At 36.6% G+C, this 24,172-nt stretch overlaps 1 protein-coding gene across 1 annotated transcript in view; it reads left to right on the forward strand.

Moving 5' to 3' along the window:
- TMEM131 (transmembrane protein 131) overlaps nucleotides 1–24,172 on the forward strand; it is a 94,157-nt gene that overhangs the window by 37,767 nt on the left and 32,218 nt on the right. The window contains exons 4-13 of the mRNA XM_068182694.1: nucleotides 351–419; nucleotides 10,114–10,237; nucleotides 11,128–11,244; nucleotides 12,126–12,248; nucleotides 12,917–12,997; nucleotides 15,608–15,758; nucleotides 15,894–15,950; nucleotides 16,852–16,913; nucleotides 21,999–22,107; nucleotides 23,939–24,047. Of these exons, the coding sequence (XP_068038795.1) occupies nucleotides 351–419; nucleotides 10,114–10,237; nucleotides 11,128–11,244; nucleotides 12,126–12,248; nucleotides 12,917–12,997; nucleotides 15,608–15,758; nucleotides 15,894–15,950; nucleotides 16,852–16,913; nucleotides 21,999–22,107; nucleotides 23,939–24,047 (1,002 nt within the window). The remainder of the gene's footprint in view (nucleotides 1–350; nucleotides 420–10,113; nucleotides 10,238–11,127; nucleotides 11,245–12,125; nucleotides 12,249–12,916; nucleotides 12,998–15,607; nucleotides 15,759–15,893; nucleotides 15,951–16,851; nucleotides 16,914–21,998; nucleotides 22,108–23,938; nucleotides 24,048–24,172) is intronic.

Raw genomic sequence — 24,172 nt, forward strand, 5'->3', positions numbered from 1 at the left:
TTGGACAATACCCAAAACACAGCAATATTTGGACATTGCTATGAAAGATGAGGTAAACCTTTTTAGTGTGTTGTTTCACTCAGCCATCGTTATATAAAAGAGAGGTTTACACTTCAATTATGTCCATTTTCAAGATATGTGCTCTTACATAATCTTTCATGGAGACGCTGCATAATCATGTTGTAAAATTGAAGTATTTTGACTGGACAAGTTTTTTTTGTTTCTTCTTTTGAATTAGTTGCTTTATTAGTACTAATGAATTTTGCTAAGAGAGGGCTATTTGAGATGGGAAGGGAGCAAAAATGTATAATTTAATAGTATCTTTTACAGCACTTCAATTTTTCTTGCAGTGTATCCCTGTATCGGGGAAATTGCCGACCTCTTCGGTTTGAGCCACCAATGCTGGACTTCCATGAACAGTAAGTTGAAAAGCCTTTTATCTGTTTTAATTATGCAAGTTAAAACAAAATAAAAAAAACAAACAAAAAAACCCAACCAAACAAAAAAGCCCCAAAACAAACAAACAAACCCGAAAAAAACCTCCATCTGTCACATGAACCAAGCAACAAATAACAAACAAAACCACAGAAAATGAATAGGAACAGCAGTTAAAGCTGATAGACAAGGTTGTGTACATTGCATTAATAGATTGTAGGTGTAATTGACCTACAGAGGGCTGCTGTACTCAGTATCATGCAGTAGTAAGCATCATGGAGTGACCTGTCAGCTGCTGTGGTTTTGATGATTTAGGTACTTGGACAGCTGCTCTGCAGAGTGGACAGTTTTGAGTCTAGAATGTAATGTTCTGAGGTGAGATTTCTCCTCTGCATGAACATAACCTTTGTCAGGGAGCATGTACTCTAGCACATCACTTTTACTATGACTTTGGTGGCAAAAAAATTGACTGTGGATCTGCAATTATTAGAACAGTAATGCTGAGTTGTGAAAATACAGCCTCAAGGAGAACAAATAGCCTCCAGGAGCTTAGCTTCATGTTCTCTGCCTTGCAACTGGTTGCTGTTTCCATTAAACAAAAGGGAGAGGGAAGGAAACTAAACATTTCAGCAATGTACCTGTTAGTTCTGAGAACTACTTCAGTCTTACCTTGTCTTACCATGAGCTGGTTACTGTGTGTAGGTAGCTCCAATCCCTTTTCTTCCCAACAGTCAGAAGTGGTTCTGGAGTAGGTGTTCATGGAGCCTCTGTGCAAGATTGATACTTAGACCGATGCAAACTGTAGTGAAGACATTTCAAACATTTTGTTACCAGTTCAGTCCAGAAGCATGAGGACAGTCCAGGTGTGCCTTAGCCCATCATTCCTTCCCCCATCCGCAGCCAGTACTGCTGCTGGATGAAGGGCTGTTTCATTCACAGATAAGCTGCAGATTATGAATAAAAATGTAATCTTTCCTTTTTCTCTTGGAGAGACTGTTGTACAGTGTGGTGACTAGGGAGTTGTGCGAGGAAGCTCCTGTGTGTTGACATGGTGTATACTTGTGTCCTTCTGAAAGAAGAGAAGCCATAACTGTGATGTTTGCACAGAGTAGCTTTCCAGAAATCACCTCTACACAAAAAACCACCAATGTAAATGTCACTAAATAACAAAGCTGTATGAAAATGCCTCATTTTACAGAACTTATTGTATTCAGTCTAACAAAATTGTGGCTTCTGATTAAAGACGGAGTAAGTCGCTCTGCCCCCTCTTTTTCCTTAAAATTTTCTTTTAGCTTTTGATGTTGTGTGATTTTGTTGTTTTTCTTCCTGATGTCAGTATCCAGTCCTAAGTAAGAGACTATTGAGTTTCTAAACTGAATAGCAAAATAAATCATGGTAAGCCCTACTCTACTGCATCTCTGTTACAAGAAAATTAGGTTGTAGTTAATAAATTATTTTGGTGAGTGCAGTATGAATTCAAACTTGCAGAGCAGTGTGCTTTTTGTTAGAGCTATTGTAAACTTACCTATTGATTTGAGTTTAAGTTATTTTCTGTTAAAAACTGTGGAAGTTTTCAGTTCATAGTAATTCCAGACTTTGATATTGGAAATGTATTTTATGCCGCTTTTTCTACTACGAATAAATTTGATGTTTTCTGAGCTATCTTTTAAAGGTTATCTAGAGTTTGCATGCTTATGCTCTGAAGAAAGCTACACATGCTTTTTTGTTTTATGGACTTCCAAAGATGATTTTTTTCTCCCTTGCTACGAGTAGATCCAGGACAGTGCCAGAAATACTTTTAGTCATTTTTCATTACATTTTGGCTTTTTACATAAGCTGTTCTTGTTAAAGCTAAAGACACTGAAGAAACAGTATAGATCTAATACAGTGTTAAAAGTAGCACAAATCTCTTCCTTGAGAATGGCTCTGTACGATACAGCAGACTGCACGGAGGGATTGCTGTCTGTCAATTAAAATAAGGAACCTGTGTGTTAGATCTTGATTCATTATGTGTTCCTTCGTTGGTTTGGGTGTGTTTTCTTGGCAGCTGTATATCATGAATTCATCTGTTGTGATTTAGGTTATAGTCTCAGACAGCAGTCCTCTTGTGATTTATTAAAAATTAAGTAAGTTGCCAAGAGCAGTTTTCGAAAAGGTTTAGATATGCAGCCCAAAAGTTTAGTTTAAAATCTGTGAACCAATTCTGAGAAATGCTGAGTAACTCAGCCTTATGGTGGGAACAAGCTGCAGGTGTCAAGCACCTTGGAAGTCAGATAATGCAGATTTAAGCTTTTGAGTTTTTGCCTTTTAAATCAGGGTTTTCACATTAAAATTCTGGGTTTTCTGTCTTTGTTATTAATGGATTTTAGAAAAGGCATAAAATGCATGTTTAGTTACTGAATAAGTACTATACCCAAAGGGTGTTTTGTTAATAGGTAGCATGTAGCATTTAGTAGAGCAAACTTGTTCCAGGTTCATGTTTATGCTGAGCTATCGACATGTATCATACCTATGCTAAAGAAAGATCTAATATTTCTTTTCAGCTGCAAGTCAAGCCATTCTTCCCGTGACATTTTTGGTGTGCTACAAGTGTGTGGGTTTATTCAGTTGTTTCAAAAACATGCCAACTTAAGCAGTAGTAATAGTTACTAAAAGTTACTTTATCTAAGGATCTCAGAAAATCAAAACCAGTATTAAGTTGATAAATATGTGCTGTAGACACACTTCCTGTATTCCACCTGGAGATGAGATTACAATGGTCTTTGCTTCTGGTTTTTAACAGTTGGAGGGTTTTTTAATGCTGTTTTAATATAAAGCAAACCATATTCTACCACTTTGAAGGTAGTCCAGGTAATCTCGCATTTATCAAAAGAAATGCATGCTGCATGTTAGGATATGCAAATCTTTAGCTCACTTGAAGAGATCCCAAATGTTCTCTGTATACATTAAGCCTCTGGGAATGGGATAGAACTGAGGCAGGTTCTCCCATATCATTGTGCCAGGGGACTACTTGGACTAAATGTGGAATACTCATTTGGCTATTTAATGTGTAAGCCTCTTTCTTACATTTCTGAAGCAACACTCATATTTTTCTGGAATAAATTCTGCAACATCCTGAATATCAGAGATTCAGGGCTTTAAAGAAAACAAGAAAAAAATTTCCACCTAAAGCCAGCTCCACAACTAGCTGACTCTTTTTTTTAACCAGCATTCTTTTCCTTGTATTCTCTCTGTAAACTGTTACTCTCCCGTGTTGTTTAGTGGGAATAACTGAGGTGTTCTAACCTACAAACAATCATTCCCTGTAGCTTTGGGAGCTGGTTGCTCAGAGGCTATTCTGGCAGAACAGTCATTATCTGTGTGACTTTCTGTGTTTAAGACAGGTCTTCATACTGGAGATTTTACAGATGGCCACTTGGGATGAAGGCTGAAGAATACTTTGACAGGGCAGTTTCTATTCAGTTCTTGCACCTACTTTGTGGGAGAATGTGGATCTTCACCGATCTCAATACATTGCCTTCATTTTTGTTAATTCAGCTCTGACAGTATCAAAAGTGAAGTTTAAGTTCTTTAACTAATTTTTTTTATAGAGATACCTTTTGATAATGGAGCACTTGTGTATTGAGTATTTCAGGATACTACCACAATATAAGCTGGAACTGCTCATCAATATTTTTTAAATGTTCTTGTTCTTTTAAATGTGGAGATATTTTAGATGAAGTTGACATCCTACCCATGTTTTAGAGAAATGATTGGTACTGTATGAAGTTATACTTCCAGTTACAATAATATTTTAATTCTTGATCACCATATTCTTCTGTGGTGAACAGAGGTTCTTGCTTCACTCAATTTGAGCAAGGTCCAATTCTCAGACAAAATTTTCTCATTGGTAGGGCAGTATTCTGAAGTTCTTTATTTCAGTTTTGCATTGATAATCTCATTTTGCATTTCCTTTGGAGTGCTTTGATAGGGCATTTTTGTAATGTTTTCATGTTTCTTGTTTGTGAGCTCTAGTATTTGGCAGGATATTCTATGAAATAGAATAAGTTGGGCTTGAAAGCAATTGCTTGGCAATATTCAAATATTGAGACCTTGCAGGTGTGGAGACCTTATGTTACTCTAAGTAACATGCTTTACTTTAAGGACAGGGTAGTGTCAGAATGGGTAAAAATCTGGAAAATGCAGCCTGTTTTTAAACCTGTTTTATTATGCCTCCCTTTGAATCTGGACTGCACTGCCTACAGTTATGCTTCTAATTACATGAACTAAGAACAAGAAGACAAATGAAAAGGGGGCATTTAGAAAGTGAGGGCATATAATGAATGTGCTGTGCTGCAGTGTAAACAGATTTATACCCTTGTAAGGCTTGTTTTGTGTAAAAATTAGGAGAGGACTCGCATGGTAAGGGAATGGAGAAATTATATTGTTAACAATTTAGCTATTGTAAGTTTTCCTGAGCTATAGATGAAATGTTTGCATCAGTAGATATAAATATCCTTAAAGCCATTGGAGTTACTTGAAGTAATATAAGGTTGATATAAGTTTAGCAAAATGGTCTGTTTTCTCATGAACTCTAATCCCTTATACAAAAAATAATGAAGAATTTTAGCAACTATAGAATTTATTCAGATCACTATTTTTCCTATATTTTAAGTACACTTACTTAAAAGTAAGTTGCCTATAATGTACATCCAAATGTTTACACAGTACATTTGATACATTTGTAATGTATGAGTTTGAGATTGATGGAATTTTAAAGAAATGTTGCTAAAGGAAACTTCATTTCCCTTGGAGTTTTTTGAATGTGAGAAATTGTTGACAGGAAATTGACATTTCATCCAGATCTGCCTCAGGTTTTGTTCACATATCATGGTAGACTGCACAATGCTGCTGAAAGTTCATTACACTCCTAGATTCATTCCAATCACAGCTGGTGACATGGTTGGATAAACTCTTCGACTTGTATATGTGGTTTTGATAACTGTTTGGAAAAGGTGTGATTCTTTTTGCATGGACTCTTTAGATTTCTAACTTAAAATGGGGCACTTGCTCTATTTAGTATGTTACATTGACAGCAACTTTTTGTCAAATCTAATTTCAAAGAACTTTCTCTGTTTAAAGTCAGTGAAATCCGGAAGCTAAGAAACAACCAGTTTATAGGTTAGTACATATACGAAACCAAAACCTGTCTGTTTTCTTTTCTGAGTTGGGGACATGCTTGAGAAAGCAAATGTGTGTGCTTCAGCTACTCTTAACTTCAGGTAAAGAAGCCACTTCCCTGTGTCACTCAACCGGTTTTGTGTGGCGCAGGAAGAATGCTGTACTCGCTAATTCTCTAGTTCAGTACATGGTGCAAGCTTCCTTTGTGTAAGGGAACTGATGTTTTCTTCAGAATGGGGCACAGAAGGCATTCTCTTTCAGTCTCTGGAGGTAACCTTGTAAGACCAGCTGGTTTTGTTTCTTTTAATTAAAAGTAGTTGGATATGTTACAAGTCAACACCCAAGTTCTTTTTGTTGGAGCTTGCTCAGTCTGATCTTCTGGCTGGAGAGCTGTCTTAATTGGTTCAGGAAGTTCCTGAGCCTAGGAGAGTCCAGGGCACATGGCTCTGTAAGCTTTCCACATCATTCTGCCTTCTAGGCATCTGTTTTTCACCCCTGTCTGATAGGATGCTGTATGACAGGATACTGATTTAACCCTTGTGACACTTCCGATATGTTGCTTGACAACAAGTTTTACAGTTGTTTCCACAGTTGCCAAAGATGCTAAATGAAGAAATTACGTGGGTAAAAACATGTCAAATTTCAAATACATGAGGAATTTACCAGAATTGAATATTGAGTATATTTACCTATATTCCCAGCATTTCAAAATGTATCTAGGAAGCTTGTGATTGACTTCATTTCTTTCTCCAGTCTCATTAGAAAGAATAAGGGGTGGAAGAGAGAGAATGTATCTGCTGAATTCATTTCTTTTGCTTTTCAGTAATAGATTTGTATCAGTTTTCATAAATCAAGTGAGCATTTTACAGAGGTGCTTGAACTATGTGCAGTAAGAAAAAAAATTAATTGCTCTTTCAAAAGGGTATTTTTTCAATTTGTATTTGCTTCACAATGAGTAGCTACGTATTTTTGCAAGTCAATTTTGGACCAGTAACTCAAGGACTCCCCAAAATTTGCAAGCGCTGATTTTCATTGTTGAAATAAACTACCTTTTGATCACTGGAACAGCAATGAATTCCATTTCAAGGACATGCTTACAATACACTGCAGGTACTGACTTAGGCTTGGAAAAGAGTTGAGTTGCAGCAGTAAAGAACATTAACACAGGCTTCTTCACCCAATTGACTAGGCACCTCACCCTTGTTAATTAGCATCTTCTTGTCTAGGTTGTGGTATCCCGTTTTTTCAGTATAAGTTGACCTTTTTGTGCAGGGACAAAGAATCAGGAGCAAAATCTTGCATGCTTTGATACTTCGTGTTTGCCTGAAGGTCTGTGTCTATACCAGCTTCTCACAATGAAAAGTGCTAGCTGTGACTGCTCTGGGTAATTCTGCTATAAAATTTGCTATCAGCTGCAACTATACTTGTGCAGATCCTTGTGGTTTGATAATCTGCAGCTTGGAGAGCACCCCTTATAAGATTATGGTTTGGGATGCAAGTTCATTAGAGATGTCTGGTGCACATTGTCCTACCTGGATTCTACCATGTCTGATGGCAGAAAAACCAGGTGAGGTTTATGAGGTCCTATTTCTTTATATTTGGTAACAACACACTTAAAGAATATAAGGAAAGCTGTATCTCAGCCAAATGTAATACTAGACTCACTGTTTCAAAATCAGAATGATCAGCAAAAGAGTAGAGTAAAACAAAGTCCTAACATCAGAATTCCTTTTTAGTACCTTCTGCCTTTATTACCTATAATTATACTGTGGTAATTGAGTCTGGAATATGAAATTAGTGAGCTATGGTGTTGGTCATGGCTGTTTCCCAACCAGTTTGTTTTTATAGACTTGAGCCTCTCTAACAGATGTATAGTCTCGTCTTTTCAGAACTGGAAAAACATGACGGTCTTAAAGATTGTTAATATTTGCAATATTTCCTGGCTAATGAGTTTTATTTGCAAACTACCTTTCTGACATAAGCAGATGGGTGCTTTGCTATTGCCAGTTTATTCAAGATAATTTTCTTGGCTTTGTGATGTTTCACACATAATGCATCACAAGTGTCACTGAAGTCAGCTCTGATCTTCAGTTTTCAGTACCTAGCTGTTTCTCTTCAGAGACCACAGATGATACACTAGCCATGTCATTTGCTCACATGTAATACAGTGATTAAAATCGACTCATCTGTCTCTTCTTGCTGTTGTGGTTGGAAGGAAGCGTTCAGTTTGAGTCTAGTTTTTGCTGTTAAGTCCTCATATGAAGAGTGATTGGTGTGCTTTGTTACAGAGTAGGAGGATGATTTCCCCTTCTTGATGAGCTGCTGAACATGCTGTGGGGAAGAGAAGTACCCAAAAACTGCACAGTGGCAAGCAAAGGAGTTGCACTAAGGCACTGGGAGCATGTCTTCCACTAAGGAGAGTGAAAAATTGTAGTGAGAACTAGGGAACAGACAGCTGATCCTCAGCCTACAAGAGCTTTCTTCAGTCTTGGAGGAGATCGACTGTTCTATTTCTTCCCTATTTTTAAAAAATGTTGGTAGTGGTAGAATCTGGGTACTGCTTTAAGGCTTGACCACTTTGTCTAAACAAGGAATTTGCTGCAAAAATGTTGGCTGGTATAGAAGCTTTTGCTTTTCATAGCTGCCAAGCAGATAAAATACTCAGGGCCATCTGTAGTGATATCAGTGAGTGTTTGAAGCAGTGCGTTCATAATTCAGGGGGTGCAGGGTAACTCCCTATCAGCAGAAACTTTTCTTGGTTGTGGATTTGCATGCTTGTTTTTATGGTGGGATTTTTGGTGGGATTTGGGGGCAGAGATGTGGAAATTTGGAGGGCTGCCTCTCAGTTGCAGTCCTCTGAACGGGTAAGCTTTTTCCTAGCAAAAGAAGAACAGGTGCATAGGTTTACTGTTTAATTCCATTGATCAACAGTGTAGCAGTTACAGTAGTTAATGCAAAATGTCACAGCTGATAAACTGTTTCCTTTTCTGACATCCTTATATATGCTAGCAAGAGATGAAAATAGTTTCTCTTAGGGCTTAACTCGGATGTTTGGTTTTGTACAGGTTTTGAAAGGTGAGAGAAATTGTGGTCTTTGTCACTGGTGAAGTTAGAGAAGTCAAAATGAGATTTTTTTCACAGTGAAAGAAGGATCAAGAACAAGTTTTTGCTGACGGAGACATAAAATTAGGTGAACTCAGCAAACGAAGAGTTTTACAGTGGCAGACTGCAGATATATTTTTGTTAGTGATGTCATTTATTGATGGTTAATAATTGTGTCTTTGAGTTAAAAACATGGTCTTTAGCATCTGCTTCATGCGTAGGAGGTTCTGTAACCGTGATCACTTTGTAAATTGTGGCATAGTGTGTTTATTGTCACTAAATTCTCCATTCAATGGAGCCTTTAATTTACAGCAAAGTTACGCTGCTTCATCTGTTGAGATATATTCCACACCCCCTCTAAGCTGAAAAACTGTGACTGCAATAGCACATATTAATTTGGGCTGTTAAGGTTAATTGAGGATGGCAGAACAGCTGCCTGTTTCTGGTCATCATCACTGCAGGTACTACAGGTAGTAATTCTTATCAGTGGTTTTGGTGTCTTTGCAGTGTTTGGAGCAAGTGACATGGGAGTGCTGAAAGTTAAGAGTTAACTATTTTGAATTCAAAAATACAGCAGTTTTTAATCTGTAAACTGCACGCTTTATTAGTGCTTTGGTGCTGATACTTAAAATGTTAAAAGGCATGACAAAAATTTTGAAGAGACAGAAAAGTATGAAAAATAATTGCTGAAACTGGAGCATCTATTATCACCTCTGTTGTTGTAAGCAGAAAGAAACTAGCCAAAAGCTTGTGTCAAATAAATTTGTTAGCATGTCTTGTTAGTGAAAAATTGAGCTGTTGTTTGACTGTGTGACTTCCATCTTTTAGGGTTCCTAAATTCTAGACTTTATCTCAAGCCTTTGTTTTTTTACTTAAGGTATGAATTCAAATACAATATAGAAATAAAATAGTTGTTGCTGTACATGTCTGCATACTTAATTCTGTAGAGCATATTATAAAATATAATACCAGACAAATTCTGGGTTCTGGGTAAGACTACTTTTTATCTCTTATGGAAAAAAATTTGCATTTAGACTTTTGGCTAGGATATGTTCTGTTTATTTTCAGTTGCTCTGTACACGCTGTCTTAAGATAGTTATTTGGAGGATCTAGCATAGGAATAGAAAACTTTGCTTCTTTTCATTCTGAAATAAAAATCTGACAGTAGAATTTCATGAGTGTGATGGAACATCAGGTTAACCTTCAGGAAAAGTAAGCAATGAAATAATGGAAAATATGTTAACTAAGTGATTCTTATAGGTCCAAGATACATATGGTATTTGAAAAAAAGCATTACATGCAAAGCTCTGTTTTCAGTATTCATCATGTTTATGCTCCTATCTGGTATAATGGGAAAAGAGTCCAATGCTTTATTGTCTAGATTTCTGACACTTTGTAAATATTTTCTCTCCCTAGGCCAGTTGGAATGCCAAAAATGGAAAAAGTTTACCTACATAACCCTAGCTCAGAAGAAACAATTACATTAGTATCAATATCTGCTACAACATCACATTTTCATGCATCATTTTTCCAAAATAGGGTAAGTTTTTTTTACTTTCTCAAAATTAGCTTTTCTTCCTCCTCTCAAATCTGAATGGAAACTTCTCTAAAAGAGTGACTTACTGCAGTAATAACATACCTGGAAGTATTAAGATACTGCAGTTCTTCATCTCATGTCAGAGCAAATTTGAACTGAGCACAGAAACACAGAGTCCTATGTTGGAAATATATATTATAATTGATTGTTTAGCAGCAGATCTCTTTTGTTGCTGAAGTGAGTACATTTCCTCAGTGCACTTACAGAACCCATAAATGTTCTGAATATTCTAAGTCGTGTGAAGTGGTGTTGGTGTGCAGTAGTCACTCCAGTGTACTTGGAGCTGTAAGTAATTGTGATACAGGAACTTGCACGTCCAAAAGCATGTTGTCAGCAGGGTTAACTCCTAACCACATTGCTGTCAGATAGTCTTCTAGTTTCAGTTTTATTTGCAGGGCCTGTGGCTTAGCAAGAGCCATGTAAAACATGAAAAAATTCAGAAAACCTGTCTTGATAAGCAACCTGTCGTGTTTATGGAAGTCTTGTAGCAGTTGCATTTCCCCAGTGACCTTTGAACTGTCGGTCTAAAATATTTTTGTGATAAGCTGAACTCTAAATTCACAATTCAGTGTAAAAATTCAATTAAATATGACCCTGCACTAGATAATAGTTTGGAATTATTGCTATTTTTATTAGTTTTTCACACATTTCATTTGTTTGAAAGTTCTACTTTTTTCTTTCCAAATTCTGCAGTTGACTTTCTAATGTCAGTATTCCACAAAGGACACATGAGGAATTCTGTATCACAAAAACTATTGTTCATCTGCATGATGCAATTGATTCAGTAAACAGTTTTGCTTATCCCCCTGCTTTCTTGCTTTTATTTTTTCCAGAAAATTCTTCCAGGAGGGAACACGTCCTTCGATGTAGTTTTCCTCGCAAGAGTAGTGGGAAATGTAGAGAACACTTTATTTATTAACACTTCTAATCATGGGGTATTTACTTATCAGGTAAGAGAATTAAAGAATGCTTTTCAGAAAAGTGAAGTGTGAATCAGGCGAAGCAGTACCTATTATGGGATGCTTAACAATCCAAGGATACTTGCACAATAGTGGTGGGTTGTTGGTTTGGCTTTTTTTTCCCACCAACCCAGCTGAAGGAGTTTCCATCCCTGTTGTTTGTTGTAACACAGGTACACCATTGTAAGGATCAGTAGGGCAGTACTGTAAGCCAGATCAATGAAATTACATAGGATTTAAAATCCTCCCAGTACCTTTTTTTGCATGTTTTATTTTAGTGGCTCATTGTAGGGATCTAGCTCATCCTTTAAGTCTTTACTTATCTGATCCAGTGGCAAGACAATGTTACTCATTAAGCTGGCAAAAAATTACTCACTGGAGATTCAGAAAGATAATTCAGACAGATGACTGTGAAGAGACCGAAAAGTGAAAAATGAGAGAAATCCTCTTGTTGAAAGAATATAACTCTTACCATGAAAATCTTTTCCAAACAACAACAAAAATGCTTCCCAGTATGGATAGTTTCATAATGATATGATTAAAGGAACATTCTATATTTCGTTGGCCGTTAGCTGTTATCTATGACACTATTCCAGAGTGTCAGAAAAAAGGATGGATTTTTTTTGATTGCCTGTTTTTCTGTACACATGTAATTAAGTAGTAGAAATGAGGAATAGCCATTAGCTGCAAACTAAACCAGTTTCTTTATTTCAGAGCTTTAGTGTGATACTGGTTTTAATGGTTTAGTTATAAGAATACTGTAAATCTAATCAAAAAGACTTTATGGTGTATTGCTAAAATGGGTGTGCATGTTAGGCTCTGCAGCAATTACATTACAAGTACTTAAGTTTGTGTTTCTTTTTCTGAACCAGGTGTTTGGCATTGGAGTTCCAAACCCCTATCGATTGCGCCCATTTATTGGGGCACGAGTTCCTGTAAATAGCAGTTTCTCTCCTATAATAAATATCCACAACCCTCACAGTGAACCTTTGCAGGTGAGCATAAGAGAAAAATCATTAAGTGCTTGTTTATTAATGGAATTAAACTGAAATTTTGTTGGTTTTGGCACTTCTTAAAATTCTGTTTGAACTTTAGAGCTGGAGGTCATGTATTTCATATTTCAAGATTTTTTTTTTTTCTGCTTAAAATCAAATCAGTTCTAGACATTTTAGATTATAGTCACAGATCTCTTAATTTCCTAAATTGAGATTTTTCCAGTGAAATTTCAGTCTTTAAAATGGCTGTAATTACTGAAAAATAAAGGTTTAAACTTCATTGGTAATTAGGAGGAATACTGAAGCAAACAGATCTTTTAATCCAGTGATGTCTCTTAGCTTCATTCTGTTTGGTTTGCCCAGCATAAGGTGTTGTTTCAGTATACCCCAGTGTGTAATCTTGGAAACCATTCCTATGCTTGGGCAGGATTGGTGTCTTTACCTAACCAAATTCTGCTTCTGTTAAGTGATTCACAAACAGTAAAATGCTCTAGTAAGCACATAAAGTGTAGCACTAGCAAATGGCTATGTCAGCATTGGAGTGAATGTATAAGGTATTCCAGTGGTCAAATAGTCACTAACCTGTGCCATTGCCCATTATAATACCTGATAAGTAAACAGGATCCCTTTAAGGCTGAGTGCTAACATTTTCCTGTTACCCACCTCAGGTGGTAGAAATGTATTCCAGTGGAGGTGATCTCCATTTAGAGCTTCCAACAGGTCAGCAGGGAGGTACAAGAAAGCTGTGGGTGAGTAGTCATGTCTTGCAGCACTCATTGTACTTGTTTGGGAGGTTTTATTTTGATATGAGCTTAGGCTTTGGGTTTTTTTTTTTTTTTTTACTGACTTTGTGTGTTGTCATGTATTCGTTTAAAATATTCCATTAAAATGGAAACAATAACAGGGTCTGTTAATATTATGGTAGGAGGAGTTGAATGAAGGGTTTAATTGAGATAAGCCATATGCATTGAGCTGTGCTGTTTTGAAATGTGAAGAATAAAATGATTCCTATTAGAATGAATTACACCTTCCTGAGCTTCCATTCCTGGAGGCCTGTGAGCTGGATCTAACCTACAGAAAAAATATACATGTTTTTCTGTTTGGAATGTTGGCTAGGTTTTTTTTTTTTTAATTTGTCTTGGCTTTTTTGGTGGTGCTGTAGTTTTTTAACTTAGAAAGTCCTTCCTGCAAATAACTATGAATGTGCACATGGATTGAAAATGAAGCTAAACAAACTTAGGGAAGAAAAATCTATTATGGACTACTAAATAAAACAGCAGTGTGTGTAGCTGAAGTAAATCCCTAGATCATGAGTTAAGAGTGGCTGGAAGCTTCTGGAAAATACTACATGCATGCCCTGGAGCTACTCCCTACTTGTCATTGCTGCTAGAGACAAGGTGGTGGATTGGATGAACTTCTGGTCTCACTCATTAAATCTGGTTTGAAATAACACATACTGATATCTTTAAGTGAAATAAAATTCAGAAGCATCCTGAATGTACAGTTCTTGGCTCCATGCTGTATGTCACACTGTTGGTAATGTCCAGCTAGATACAAAATCTATATTCCTTTTCAGTTAGAATTACTTGAGTTTTTGATGACTGGTTTTTGGTCTAGGAGAGACTTCAGAGCCATTGGGCTCCTAAGTTTGTCTCTTGCTCAAGTGTATCATTACAGTAATGTGACAGTTATATTTGTTTTAAGAGGGTATTTCCAAGTGAGTTACAAAGGACACTCACGATTCTTAATTCTTATCTTTTCTGGAGAAAAGACCATCAGAATGGCAGAATTTTACTTTTAGGTACAAAAGTTGCAAGGAAATAAGTATTAACACAGAAAACAACATTTTTAAAAAGGCAGTGGAAACAGATAGTGAGGGTTAGATGTTCACATGAAAATGGATTTTAAAACATTAATGGCCTAATGTTTTGACACTGCTATGGTCAAATTGCATTGCTTCCAAAGATAGCTCCTTACTGGTTGTCAGGAGAACTCAAGGGGGATATTTTTCAGAGCATGAAGCTTTTCAGCTTCTCTTGGCCAGGTTGCTGGTTAAAGCAAGGATGACTCACACGTGAAAGCTTCCAGTGTTTGGCAAGGACTAATCCTCTTGTTTCCTCTCTCCATCCATTTTCATACCCACTGGTATGCATTTTCATATAACCATTGGTATTTCAAAACAATAAGGCAGTTTCAAGAAATCAAACCAGTAGGAGGAAAAACACAGATACATCATTGTATTGGTTGTGTCAAGAGCTGCACTGCAGTTAGATAAAGCTTCAAAGCAGCAGAAATTACTTGAGATATGGTGATGATACTTTGACATATGGATATACATAATTGTAAAAAATTGTTCTGATGCCAAATACTTGAATGATTGGATGGAGCAGTCTACATATGCAGGAGTATTTTTTGATCTGACCGACTTTGGATCCCTAGTTACATGTACGGAAGAGTCAGATCACATCCTTTGATACATTAATGAATGGCTACATTCTGTTGGGTCTGTGAAAACAGAACTTGAAATCTTCCTACTTTGATATTCACAGCTTTCAAAATATACATCTGCAGTCATTGTGCCCTAGAAAATTTCCAGTCAAGGTTTTCGTCTTCTATTTAAAAACAAAAACCAAGCAACCAACCAAAAATGCAATCCTCAGACCTTCTGTAATGTGATGAGGAAGTCAATCTGATGTTAGTATTTCAGCTATAGTGCTGAAGTTAGTTTTGTGCTGCAGCTGTGTTCAGAAAATCCAGAAAGAGGTGTCTTTCAAACCCTGAATGCAGATTAGAACCAGTAGAATAGGCACTGTACAGCAACTGAAATTGGTTTTTACTTTCTCCTGTAAATTACATGGTGACTAATAAACGTGGAGCTCCACAAGCTTCTGGCTGCTTGGAGTTACGCACTCTTTTAGTTTGTGTTTAGCACTGAAACTGGATGGCCTGCTTCTGCTTTGGAGAGAAAACACTTAGAGTATGCAAAGTCAATATTTGATATTACTGTCAACATTTTTTCTGAATATCTTTTGTTTATTGCCAGATTCTGCTAATGTAGTCTGTCTTTTCACCACAAACTGAATATGTAAAACTTAGAATCACAGAATTGTTAACTTAATCAAATGGGATATGAAAGTTCTCTTGCATAAACCTAGTTTTAATCAGTGTCATATTAGATTATTACAACTATCCTTTATAAATTTAATGGTAATTTTAGTTATATGAAGCCTATCTCTTCCTGCTATTGTAGCTTTTTCTCTTTACACAATTATATTCAATGCTTCTATTGTAATTATTTGGTGTGACAGCTTTTTTTGTAATTACTGCGCTCTCATAGATGTACTTTGATAATTTATCAGGAAATACCTCCCTATGAAACAAAAGGAGTGATGAGAGCCAGCTTTTCTTCAAGAGAAGCAGATAATCATACAGCCTTCATCAGAATAAAAACAAATGCCTCAGACAACACAGAAGTTATTATTCTGCCTGTTGAAGTAGAAGTTACAACAGGTTTGTGAAAGAATGGTTGGTGTTTGGTTGACTTTTGGGTTTGCTTTGTGTTTTGGTTGGGGTTTTTGTTCAGTTATTCAAATTAATTAACTCTTAGTATAATGAGAAAATGGTAACTTTTTTTTTTTTTTAAAGCACCAGGAATCTATTCATCAACAGAAATGCTAGATTTTGGTACACTACGAACACAAGGTAAACCAGTCTTCAGTTCTCAAAGTATTGATGAGAAATATGGTGGGGAGGGGAAAGCCCAGTACCTTTGTACTGTTCCGGGTTGCTTGTGGAACGATGCTTTTAAAAAGATAAATAACAGCAGTGGGTTACTGTAGTGCACAGATGCAAGAGTACTTGGGGTGTGTCCAGGCAGGCAGTAGTTTGCATACCAGGTTGTAAGTCCAGTAGTGAGGTTAATGTTGCACAGTTGCACATGGCTTAGTCTGAAAAGCATTTTGGTTCAGTTAGTTTGTGAACTTGTGAAAACTGCTTCACTTCTGGGCAAGTCTTTATAATTTTCAGACAGTTTTAAAATTGTCTCTAATGCGTTTGGGCTGAACATTTTACATTAATATTGTTTAGTGATAAAAAAGTATATACCAGAAAGTAGTAAAAGTAGAAATTTTTTTGAAACTGTAAGAGGGATTTATTGCTGATGAAAAAGAGTATTTATCTTTTGTTCAACTAAAAAAAGATAGCTTCTGAATAACTTTACCATGCTACTTCCTTAACATGCAAAGATTTTCAAGTAAGCGTAATTTCTCCTGAACATGTAAAGATATTCAAGTAAGAGTAATTTCTTCTGAGCATGGTGCATCTGAGAAAGTCACTGATAGTCGTATTTTTAGCCTGGTCACTTCTTAATGTGTTAGAAATGTGAGTGGTGAGCTGAAGCATGTAATACCTATTAATACACAAAAAGGCAGTTTTGTGTCAGATTCTTGGGGCTAGCTATTTAGACTGGCTGTTCTGTCGTGTTAGTATAACATTTTAACACTGAACAGTGGAGGTATATAAGAAACCACCTAGTGTAAATGACTTTATATAAGACTCACATGTTAAAATAGCCTAATAGACAGTGTTTTTTGTTCTTTAACAGATCTGCCAAAAATTTTAAATCTGCATTTATTAAATTCAGGAACAAAAGATGTGCCAATTACAGTAAGTTTGATTTCTTTCGATTTGAAACTTTCTACATGGATTTATTTTTTTCCTCATAAAAATTGATGATTCACAGGTTTACCATGCAGTGGTCAGAATTAGAAGCTAGGTGATGTGTGACTGAAAATGTAATTTCAGAGCATAGCCAATAATTTTTATGCATGTTAAAATTAATTTGCTTCAAAGTCTCTTTTGAATGCTCTGAACAGCATTTTTAGGCTGTACCTGCAATATCTGATACTTTGGAAACTTTTATACTTGAGAACAGTAATTCATGTTCGGTGGATGAGAGATTACTACAGAGTCTGTAAGATTCTTTGTCCTCATCACATTTACACATCACTATATAAAGTGGTTCCCCAGCATAATTTTTTAAGATAAGCCAAGAGTAGCTTTCAAGAGCTGCCTGTAAAATTACCTTTTTTTTCTTGAGCTTATCTGCGTTGTAGCTTGAAATAGCAAAAGAACCTAAACACTCTAGGGCCCTTTGCAGTAAGACCACTGGAGCTGAACGTGAAGTGCAGCCAGCTTCAGAATTCTGGCATTTGGATTTTCTACTTGCTGTTTTTATTTCAGAATTTCGGCACTAGTCTGGTAGTCCGCCTTTGTTCATTCATACCTTTTTCCTGTGTGATTTTTCTCATTGCCCACTATTTTTCTCACTTCTTCCTTCTTCCCTTCCTGTCTTCCTTCTTTTCCAGATTTAGTTGTGTAGCTAGCTATACCTTGTCCCAGTGCACTTCAAAAAGTGTTGAAGTGTTGAAAAGGAACCAGAGGAGCCAGAAGAATGACTGAACTATTGGCAGAGGTTCCTTACTGAGATCTTGGAGAGCATTTCTATGTTTATAAAGCTTGAAGCTGTAACTATGAGGAGCTGTGTTTTAATAGTAGAGATCTAGCAAAATCTTAGGATACTGGAAACTGAGGCTAGATGAATTTAAAGTAGAAACAGGAAACATTTTTAGTGGTGAAGATAAGTTTTCACAGTGACAATAGACCATTGCAGTGCTTGCTAAGCTGCTATTCACTAATAATTTTCAAGACAAGAGAATCTTACAGTATACTGCAAACAAGAGAAACTTACAGTATAGTGCAAAAAGATTTTATTTCATTGAGGTCCTGATGCTTATTGCAGTGAGGTCAGGTGATCCTATAGGAATAATGGCTTTGTAAGCTATGGCACAACTTCCATAGACAGTTTTAAAAACCAAAAAGAACTGTGTATGATTTTTGCATTGAGAGGGTTGGCAAAGTCAATAAATAATTTTTCCAGCTATATTTGCATGTTTGTCTTTTTAGATTTAACGGTTTGCTTTTTTAATTATTATTTTTAAAATGTGTAATGTACTTGCTGTGTACAATGCAAATAGCCATGTTTTCAGACCATCAGTATCACTTCTAATACCTGGTTGTGTAGTGCCTAATTCATACTCCTCCATTTAAAAAAAGACCCAAGCCCATCCTTTTCTTTTTTTTTTTTAACTGTGGTCTTTGGACTGTGGGCAGTAAACCATAAATACCAATCTAATGGAAGGCTGTTATTTGATAACCATTATACATGTAATGACAAAACTTTTCCAGGGAAATTATTTTTTTACTGTGTATCAAAGCAGTTAATTGGCTATTTTTAAAGCCTTTGGGACTCACTTTTGCAAGGAAAAAGCTACCACACAGGTCCAGACATGATATGTTTTTCAGTGTGTCACATGGCACATCAAGTCAATTGTTCTTTTCATTAAGGGACAGCTTTTTTGGGAAGTTTGTACCTTTCTAGCTTCTGAAGCACTTTGTGAATTTCTGCCAATCAATGAATTTCAAAGTGGAAAGCAAGAGTAGAGAATTTCATCCAAGAAGGGACTTGGTGAATAGCTTACTTCTAGGAAAGCTTGACAAATAGACTTCTGACCCTTTAGAGCCAGTTTAAAAGTAGTTAGACAGAGCTGTGTGAGAAATTTCATCTTAATGTCAGAAGAAAAGGCCAAGGCTATATTTAGCATATGTTTAATCTGGGTGCTAGAGGAACTAAATATCTTCAGGTCACCAGTGTGTGAGAGACTGCTAATATTGTTGCCAGACTTGTAGTTGTTCTGCCTTCAAGTACTTAGTCATGCTCTAGGTTCAGCAAACTGGTTGAGGAAGATAAGAGCAAGTAATTTTCTTTTTCAAATTTTAAAACTCCTTATAATATCTCCCTCATTTTGTAGGGTTTGTTCCATTATTAAGGAGAAAGCTCCTTATTTCATGACTGGATGAACTAGTCATGCTGCAACGATTAGCTGTTCTGTCAAAAATCTGATTGTTGAACTCTGTTTTATCCCATCTCTGTAATGAAAATTTTGTGTTTCCTTAAGGCACTTTAAGCCTGTTTGACTGCTAAAAGCAAAGGGATACTTCAAAACTTGAGGTCCTGATCATGTTTGATGCATGAAGAACCAGGAACTTTGGGACTGTCTTAGTGAAGCTGAATGGTATCAGTTTGAAAACAAGAATGTTTGTGTAAGGAAGTATTAAGTTCTATCCCAGCTTTAGAATAGGGGTTAATTTTTCTTAGCAAAAGAAGTAGTGTGCTTCTGGGTTGTCTTCATCTTTTCATTTGGGTGCATGCATCTCAAAATTATCAAGGATTATAGTTTAGTAGTAGTTTGTTCCACGTTCTGGATGATTCTTTATGGAGAAAGTGAACTTTAATTAGTTAGGTGTATCTCTGTTTAAACAAAAGGCCAAGAAATTTCTGAGAGTTGTGTCTGTAAAAGAGAATAAAACAGTTCAGATGTGGTTCTGACACTAATGGAACCAGCCTTAATCTGCTACCTGTAGCCACAGGGCTTTTTTGGCTATGCAAGGTGGGCAAGACAAAACGAGGCTCAGGAGCCTTCTGGCTGGTAAACAGTGTAGATGAACGTGTGCCCGTCTTCCAACTCCTACTCTTTAGTTTATTAGAGTGCATGTAGCCCAAGACTCCCTAAACCTTCAAAGTCTTTCTCAAGAACTCCTGCAAAAGCACAGAAGTTTTAGCCCCTCTTTGTGTCCTTTAGAAAATTTAAGATCTTAATTTTCTGCAGTCATGATAAATACTGAATGTGTCTTCACAGAGCAGGGTCAGGAATCCTGAGTGGGTCATTCTGTGGGAGAGCCATGTGTTACTGAAGCATGTCTATTTAAAATTATTCTTCTCTACAAAAGTTGCTGTTAGGATTTATTCTGAGAAAATTGGTGGTATTAAGTTCTTGATGGAACTTGTTTTGTTGATGATTTTTAATGCATATTTTAAGACAGGTTTTACTTGAGCTTTATTTGAAATAGGTTGAAATTTGAGGAAAGTGACATTGAAAGGATTCTTAAGGATGTTTGTTTTTTCCCTAGTTGTCTTAATTTTGAATTTCCCTTTATAGCATGTAATCAAGCAACCAATGGGAAATGTGCATTATGTAGTTCAGAAATTTTCAACAAAACAGTGTAAATTCCTTCCTTAACTAAATTTACCAGCTGTAGACATTTTGAGTAAATACATGTTGGTTTGTTACACTTGTGGTTTAAGAGTTGCACCTCTGAAACCTGCCATTTTTCTGGTAACAGGCTGTCCTTTTGAAAATTTCCAGTTTGATTCATTAGATGAAATCAGCATTATTTCAAACCAGAAATTAAAGAAAGCATTTTGTGTGAAAAGAGCTCCTAAAACCGTTTATTGTCTCTGTCATCCTGAAGTTGTGAACTTTATCACAACTTCGATTTCATCTGCTTTAGGAGGCTTTTTTTTTTTTTTTAAAGATGAGTCAAGGCTTTAGTTTTGTAGTGTGGATCTCATTAGAAGGAAATTGAGATAGTTATTGACTTACAAAGAGAAATACCAAATATCTGCACCCCATGTACGCAGATATGGTGGTGAACAAAGGTCAGTGCTATAAATCCAAAATACAAAACTTGTGGTTGAGTTAACGGAGATTATTCATTAGCTGCAGGAGTAGTGCCGCTTGTTCCCACTGAAGGATCATGTGGTCTGCAGAACTTAGTTATTTATGCACACTTTTATGGCTTTAATTTACAATCAAGGACAGCTTGGCTTGGAAGAACTGTAATTGGTTTGCACTGCTAGCTGTCTGCCTTGCTCCTCCCTGACCAGGAAAGGCTCAGCTGCTTATTAAACAGGTGCTAAACCTCTGCAGCCCAGCAGAAGGTAAGGCAGCACTCATTTGCTTCCTTAATTCAGCATCCTGTGATTTGCTGTGGCTTAACAGCTGCTACGTGAGCAGCTGAGCTGTTCTTAAAGCAGGAGAAGACAGCTGGGGAGGAAGAATCATGGCAGCCATGCTAATTTTAAGGAAAACAAGAATAAGCTCATTTAAATGCTTCATGCCCAGTTTCTCCATGGAATCTAGGTAGAGAGTTTGCTACCAAGCTTTATAGTCTTCAGAGGATGCAGAATCCCTTATCCTGCTGCATAGCAATGAGTACCTCTACAAATCAGCTGTTAACTGACACAATAGCTCTTCCAGTGATGCCCATTTACCTTTTCCCTTTAGTTTAAAACAGTAAACCCTCAGATGTAAAGGGTGACCTTGTAAAGCATTAGTGTAGAATGAGTGTCATCACAGATCTAGAAAACGTTTCTCTATACCCTTAGTTATTCTTTTCTCTGCAGACTGAGCATGGGATTAGAGACAAGGGAGGTAGATGTCTGTGTCCTCTCTGGTAGTTGCACAAGTCATTTAACAGCTTTTTTAGTGAGTGCACCAGAAACAAACAGCATAGCTATTGCAGCCCTGCAGCATTAAGAATAAAAATTAAATCCTAAATAAGGTTTGGTTTCTATTTTATTAATAGGTTTCTGGCCATACTGCCACTTAATTCAGCATCCCTGAGGAGAACCCACTGTTATCCACTTTCCTGTATATTGACTGAGTAATTTGTAGGACCTGAAAAAAATTCTAAACCCACTTGTAATGCTGCTTTGTTATAGGAAAGACAGACCCGCAAGAGCTGGGTCAAAACTAGTTGCAGTTTTATCACTGTGAAAGACACAAGAAGGCTTCACAGCATGTTAGCAGTGATAAATTTACAGATGCTTCATATTTTGATTGTTTGCAGAGTGTTAGACCTACACCACAGAACGAAGCGATAACAGTTTATTTCAAGCCTGTTACGTTAAAAGCCTCTGAAAGTAAATATACCAAAGTTGCAAGCATTAGCTTTGATGGTAAGTACTGCTTCTCTCTTCTTAGAACTTGTCAAGTGCTTCTGAAAACTTACGTTTCACTGATTATTTTCACTCTCTTAACAAAACACTGTTTATAATTTTGAGAAGAAAATAGGATTTTCCTACCTGGAAAAGGCTTACAGATCTTCTGAACTTCAGTTATTTCTGAAAGGATTGTCTTTGTTCCTGATCAACAAGTGTCTTAGGCTGGTAAATACAGATGAGAAGAGAAGGTAGTCTTAGTTTTTCTAATAAACATAACTGTATTCTTAGGTTAAGGCACTGATTATTTAAATGTATTTTTATTGTAAACAGAAATTTGCTTTTGAGAAATTCTAATAAACAAGGTAACAAGTACAAGTTACTCCTGGGGAAATTTCAGATATATGCAAGAAGAAAATTTTTCACAATGAAAACAATCAGCCATTGAAATAATCTCCCCAAGAAGGGGTGGATTCTGCAGTGTTGGGCACTTAAAATCAATCTGGCCAGGGTGGTGAGACATCTTGTTTAAACTGTACTTCTGCCAGGAAAGGTTGGACCGAGTGGTCCTTGAGGTCTCCTTCCAATCTGGTATTCTGGGATTTTTCTCCTACATAGTGTGACTTTAAATACTGTGCTGATATTTTGTAGAGAGGCACCTCTGTTTTTATAGATATTTTAATCAACTGATAGAATGGTGGTGACTACTCAGATGTTACTGCTTTGAGATACTAGTTGGTGCTGTAAGTCTTTCTGCCTTGATTGCTTAAAAATGGAATCTTATGCATGCAATCGTTGTGGTAGACATAATTTTAGGAGTTGCATGGAAAAAGAGGAAACAATTGATTTTTATTATCATTAATGGATTAGCACTTTAGAAATTTAATAGCTCATGGTTTCTAAAACAAGTGAAGTACATTTTAGCTTATAAATTCTGAAAGAGATGAGTTCTATCAACCTGAGATAATACATTCAGATTTTGAAGCTAGTGGGAATTGTTGTATGAGGACTTACTGGCTAACATATGGTATATCTTAGAAGGAATGGTGGTTCCTGGAAAAAATACCCAGTTAAGCTGCTTAATGTGTTTTAGGCATTGACTTGATGAATTCTTATCAGTGAAGCAGCCATCCCTAAATACATGCAATTTCAGCTGTCCTGATTACATGCAGGGGCTTTAGGGGCTTGGTGGCTTACCTTAATTAGTATTTGAATGCCTTGATTTTATTTTTTTTGGCCCTATTGCTACTGGCCTAACATTGCTTGTTCTGTGATCTTGGAGCAGATCTGTGAGCATCACTCGTGGTGCTTGTGTAGTTTAAATTCTTACATGGATTCTACTTATCTTTTTGCAACATTTAACTTGTCTTTCATTTCTTCATTGTTAAAAATTTCTTACATTTCTGGCCCAAAGATCCTCGCAACTGCTAGTTCTAAGTGAGGGGCCCAGCAATCTCAGGCTTCTCTTCTGTTAGGGGAGGGACAGTTTTATTCCATATTCTTAGTGGAGACTTTAATTCATCTGGATCCAAATTATCCTCTGGACATGTTCAGGTTATTTATAGGACAGCAACAATCAGGCTTCCCTACTGTAGAAAAGTTTAGTAAATCAGGCAGGTCATCTACCTGGTGTTGAATGGGAAGATTTCAGAATTGGGGTCTCTTGTTTCACAGACTTTACTCCATGTCAGTTTGGTCATTGAAATTCCCTTAAGCTCCACTTTTTTCCTTCCACAATAATTAATTTCTGGGCTAGCTCTGTGGTATTATTCTTCCACTCATTCTAGTATAACTTAATGGAACAATTTTTATCAGCTTTAACAAACTTCTTATATTCTTGTGTGTACAGCATCAAAAGCAAAAAGAGCATCACAGTCTTCTGGGAAAATAACTGTTAAAGCAAAAGAGAAGAGCTATTCCAAACTTGAAATACCGTATCAAGCAGAAGTTTTGGATGGGTAAGCTTCCAGTAACTGAACATAGTTCAAAAACTAAATGTTCTAAATTAGAAGGGAATATTCCTGTTTGTAAACAAATGGATGGGGTAGTCTTAGACGTTAATAAGTCGGTTTCAAGTTTGAGT

This window comes from Anomalospiza imberbis, chromosome 2, assembly GCF_031753505.1.
Source record: "Anomalospiza imberbis isolate Cuckoo-Finch-1a 21T00152 chromosome 2, ASM3175350v1, whole genome shotgun sequence".
Lineage (NCBI taxonomy): Eukaryota > Metazoa > Chordata > Aves > Passeriformes > Viduidae > Anomalospiza > Anomalospiza imberbis.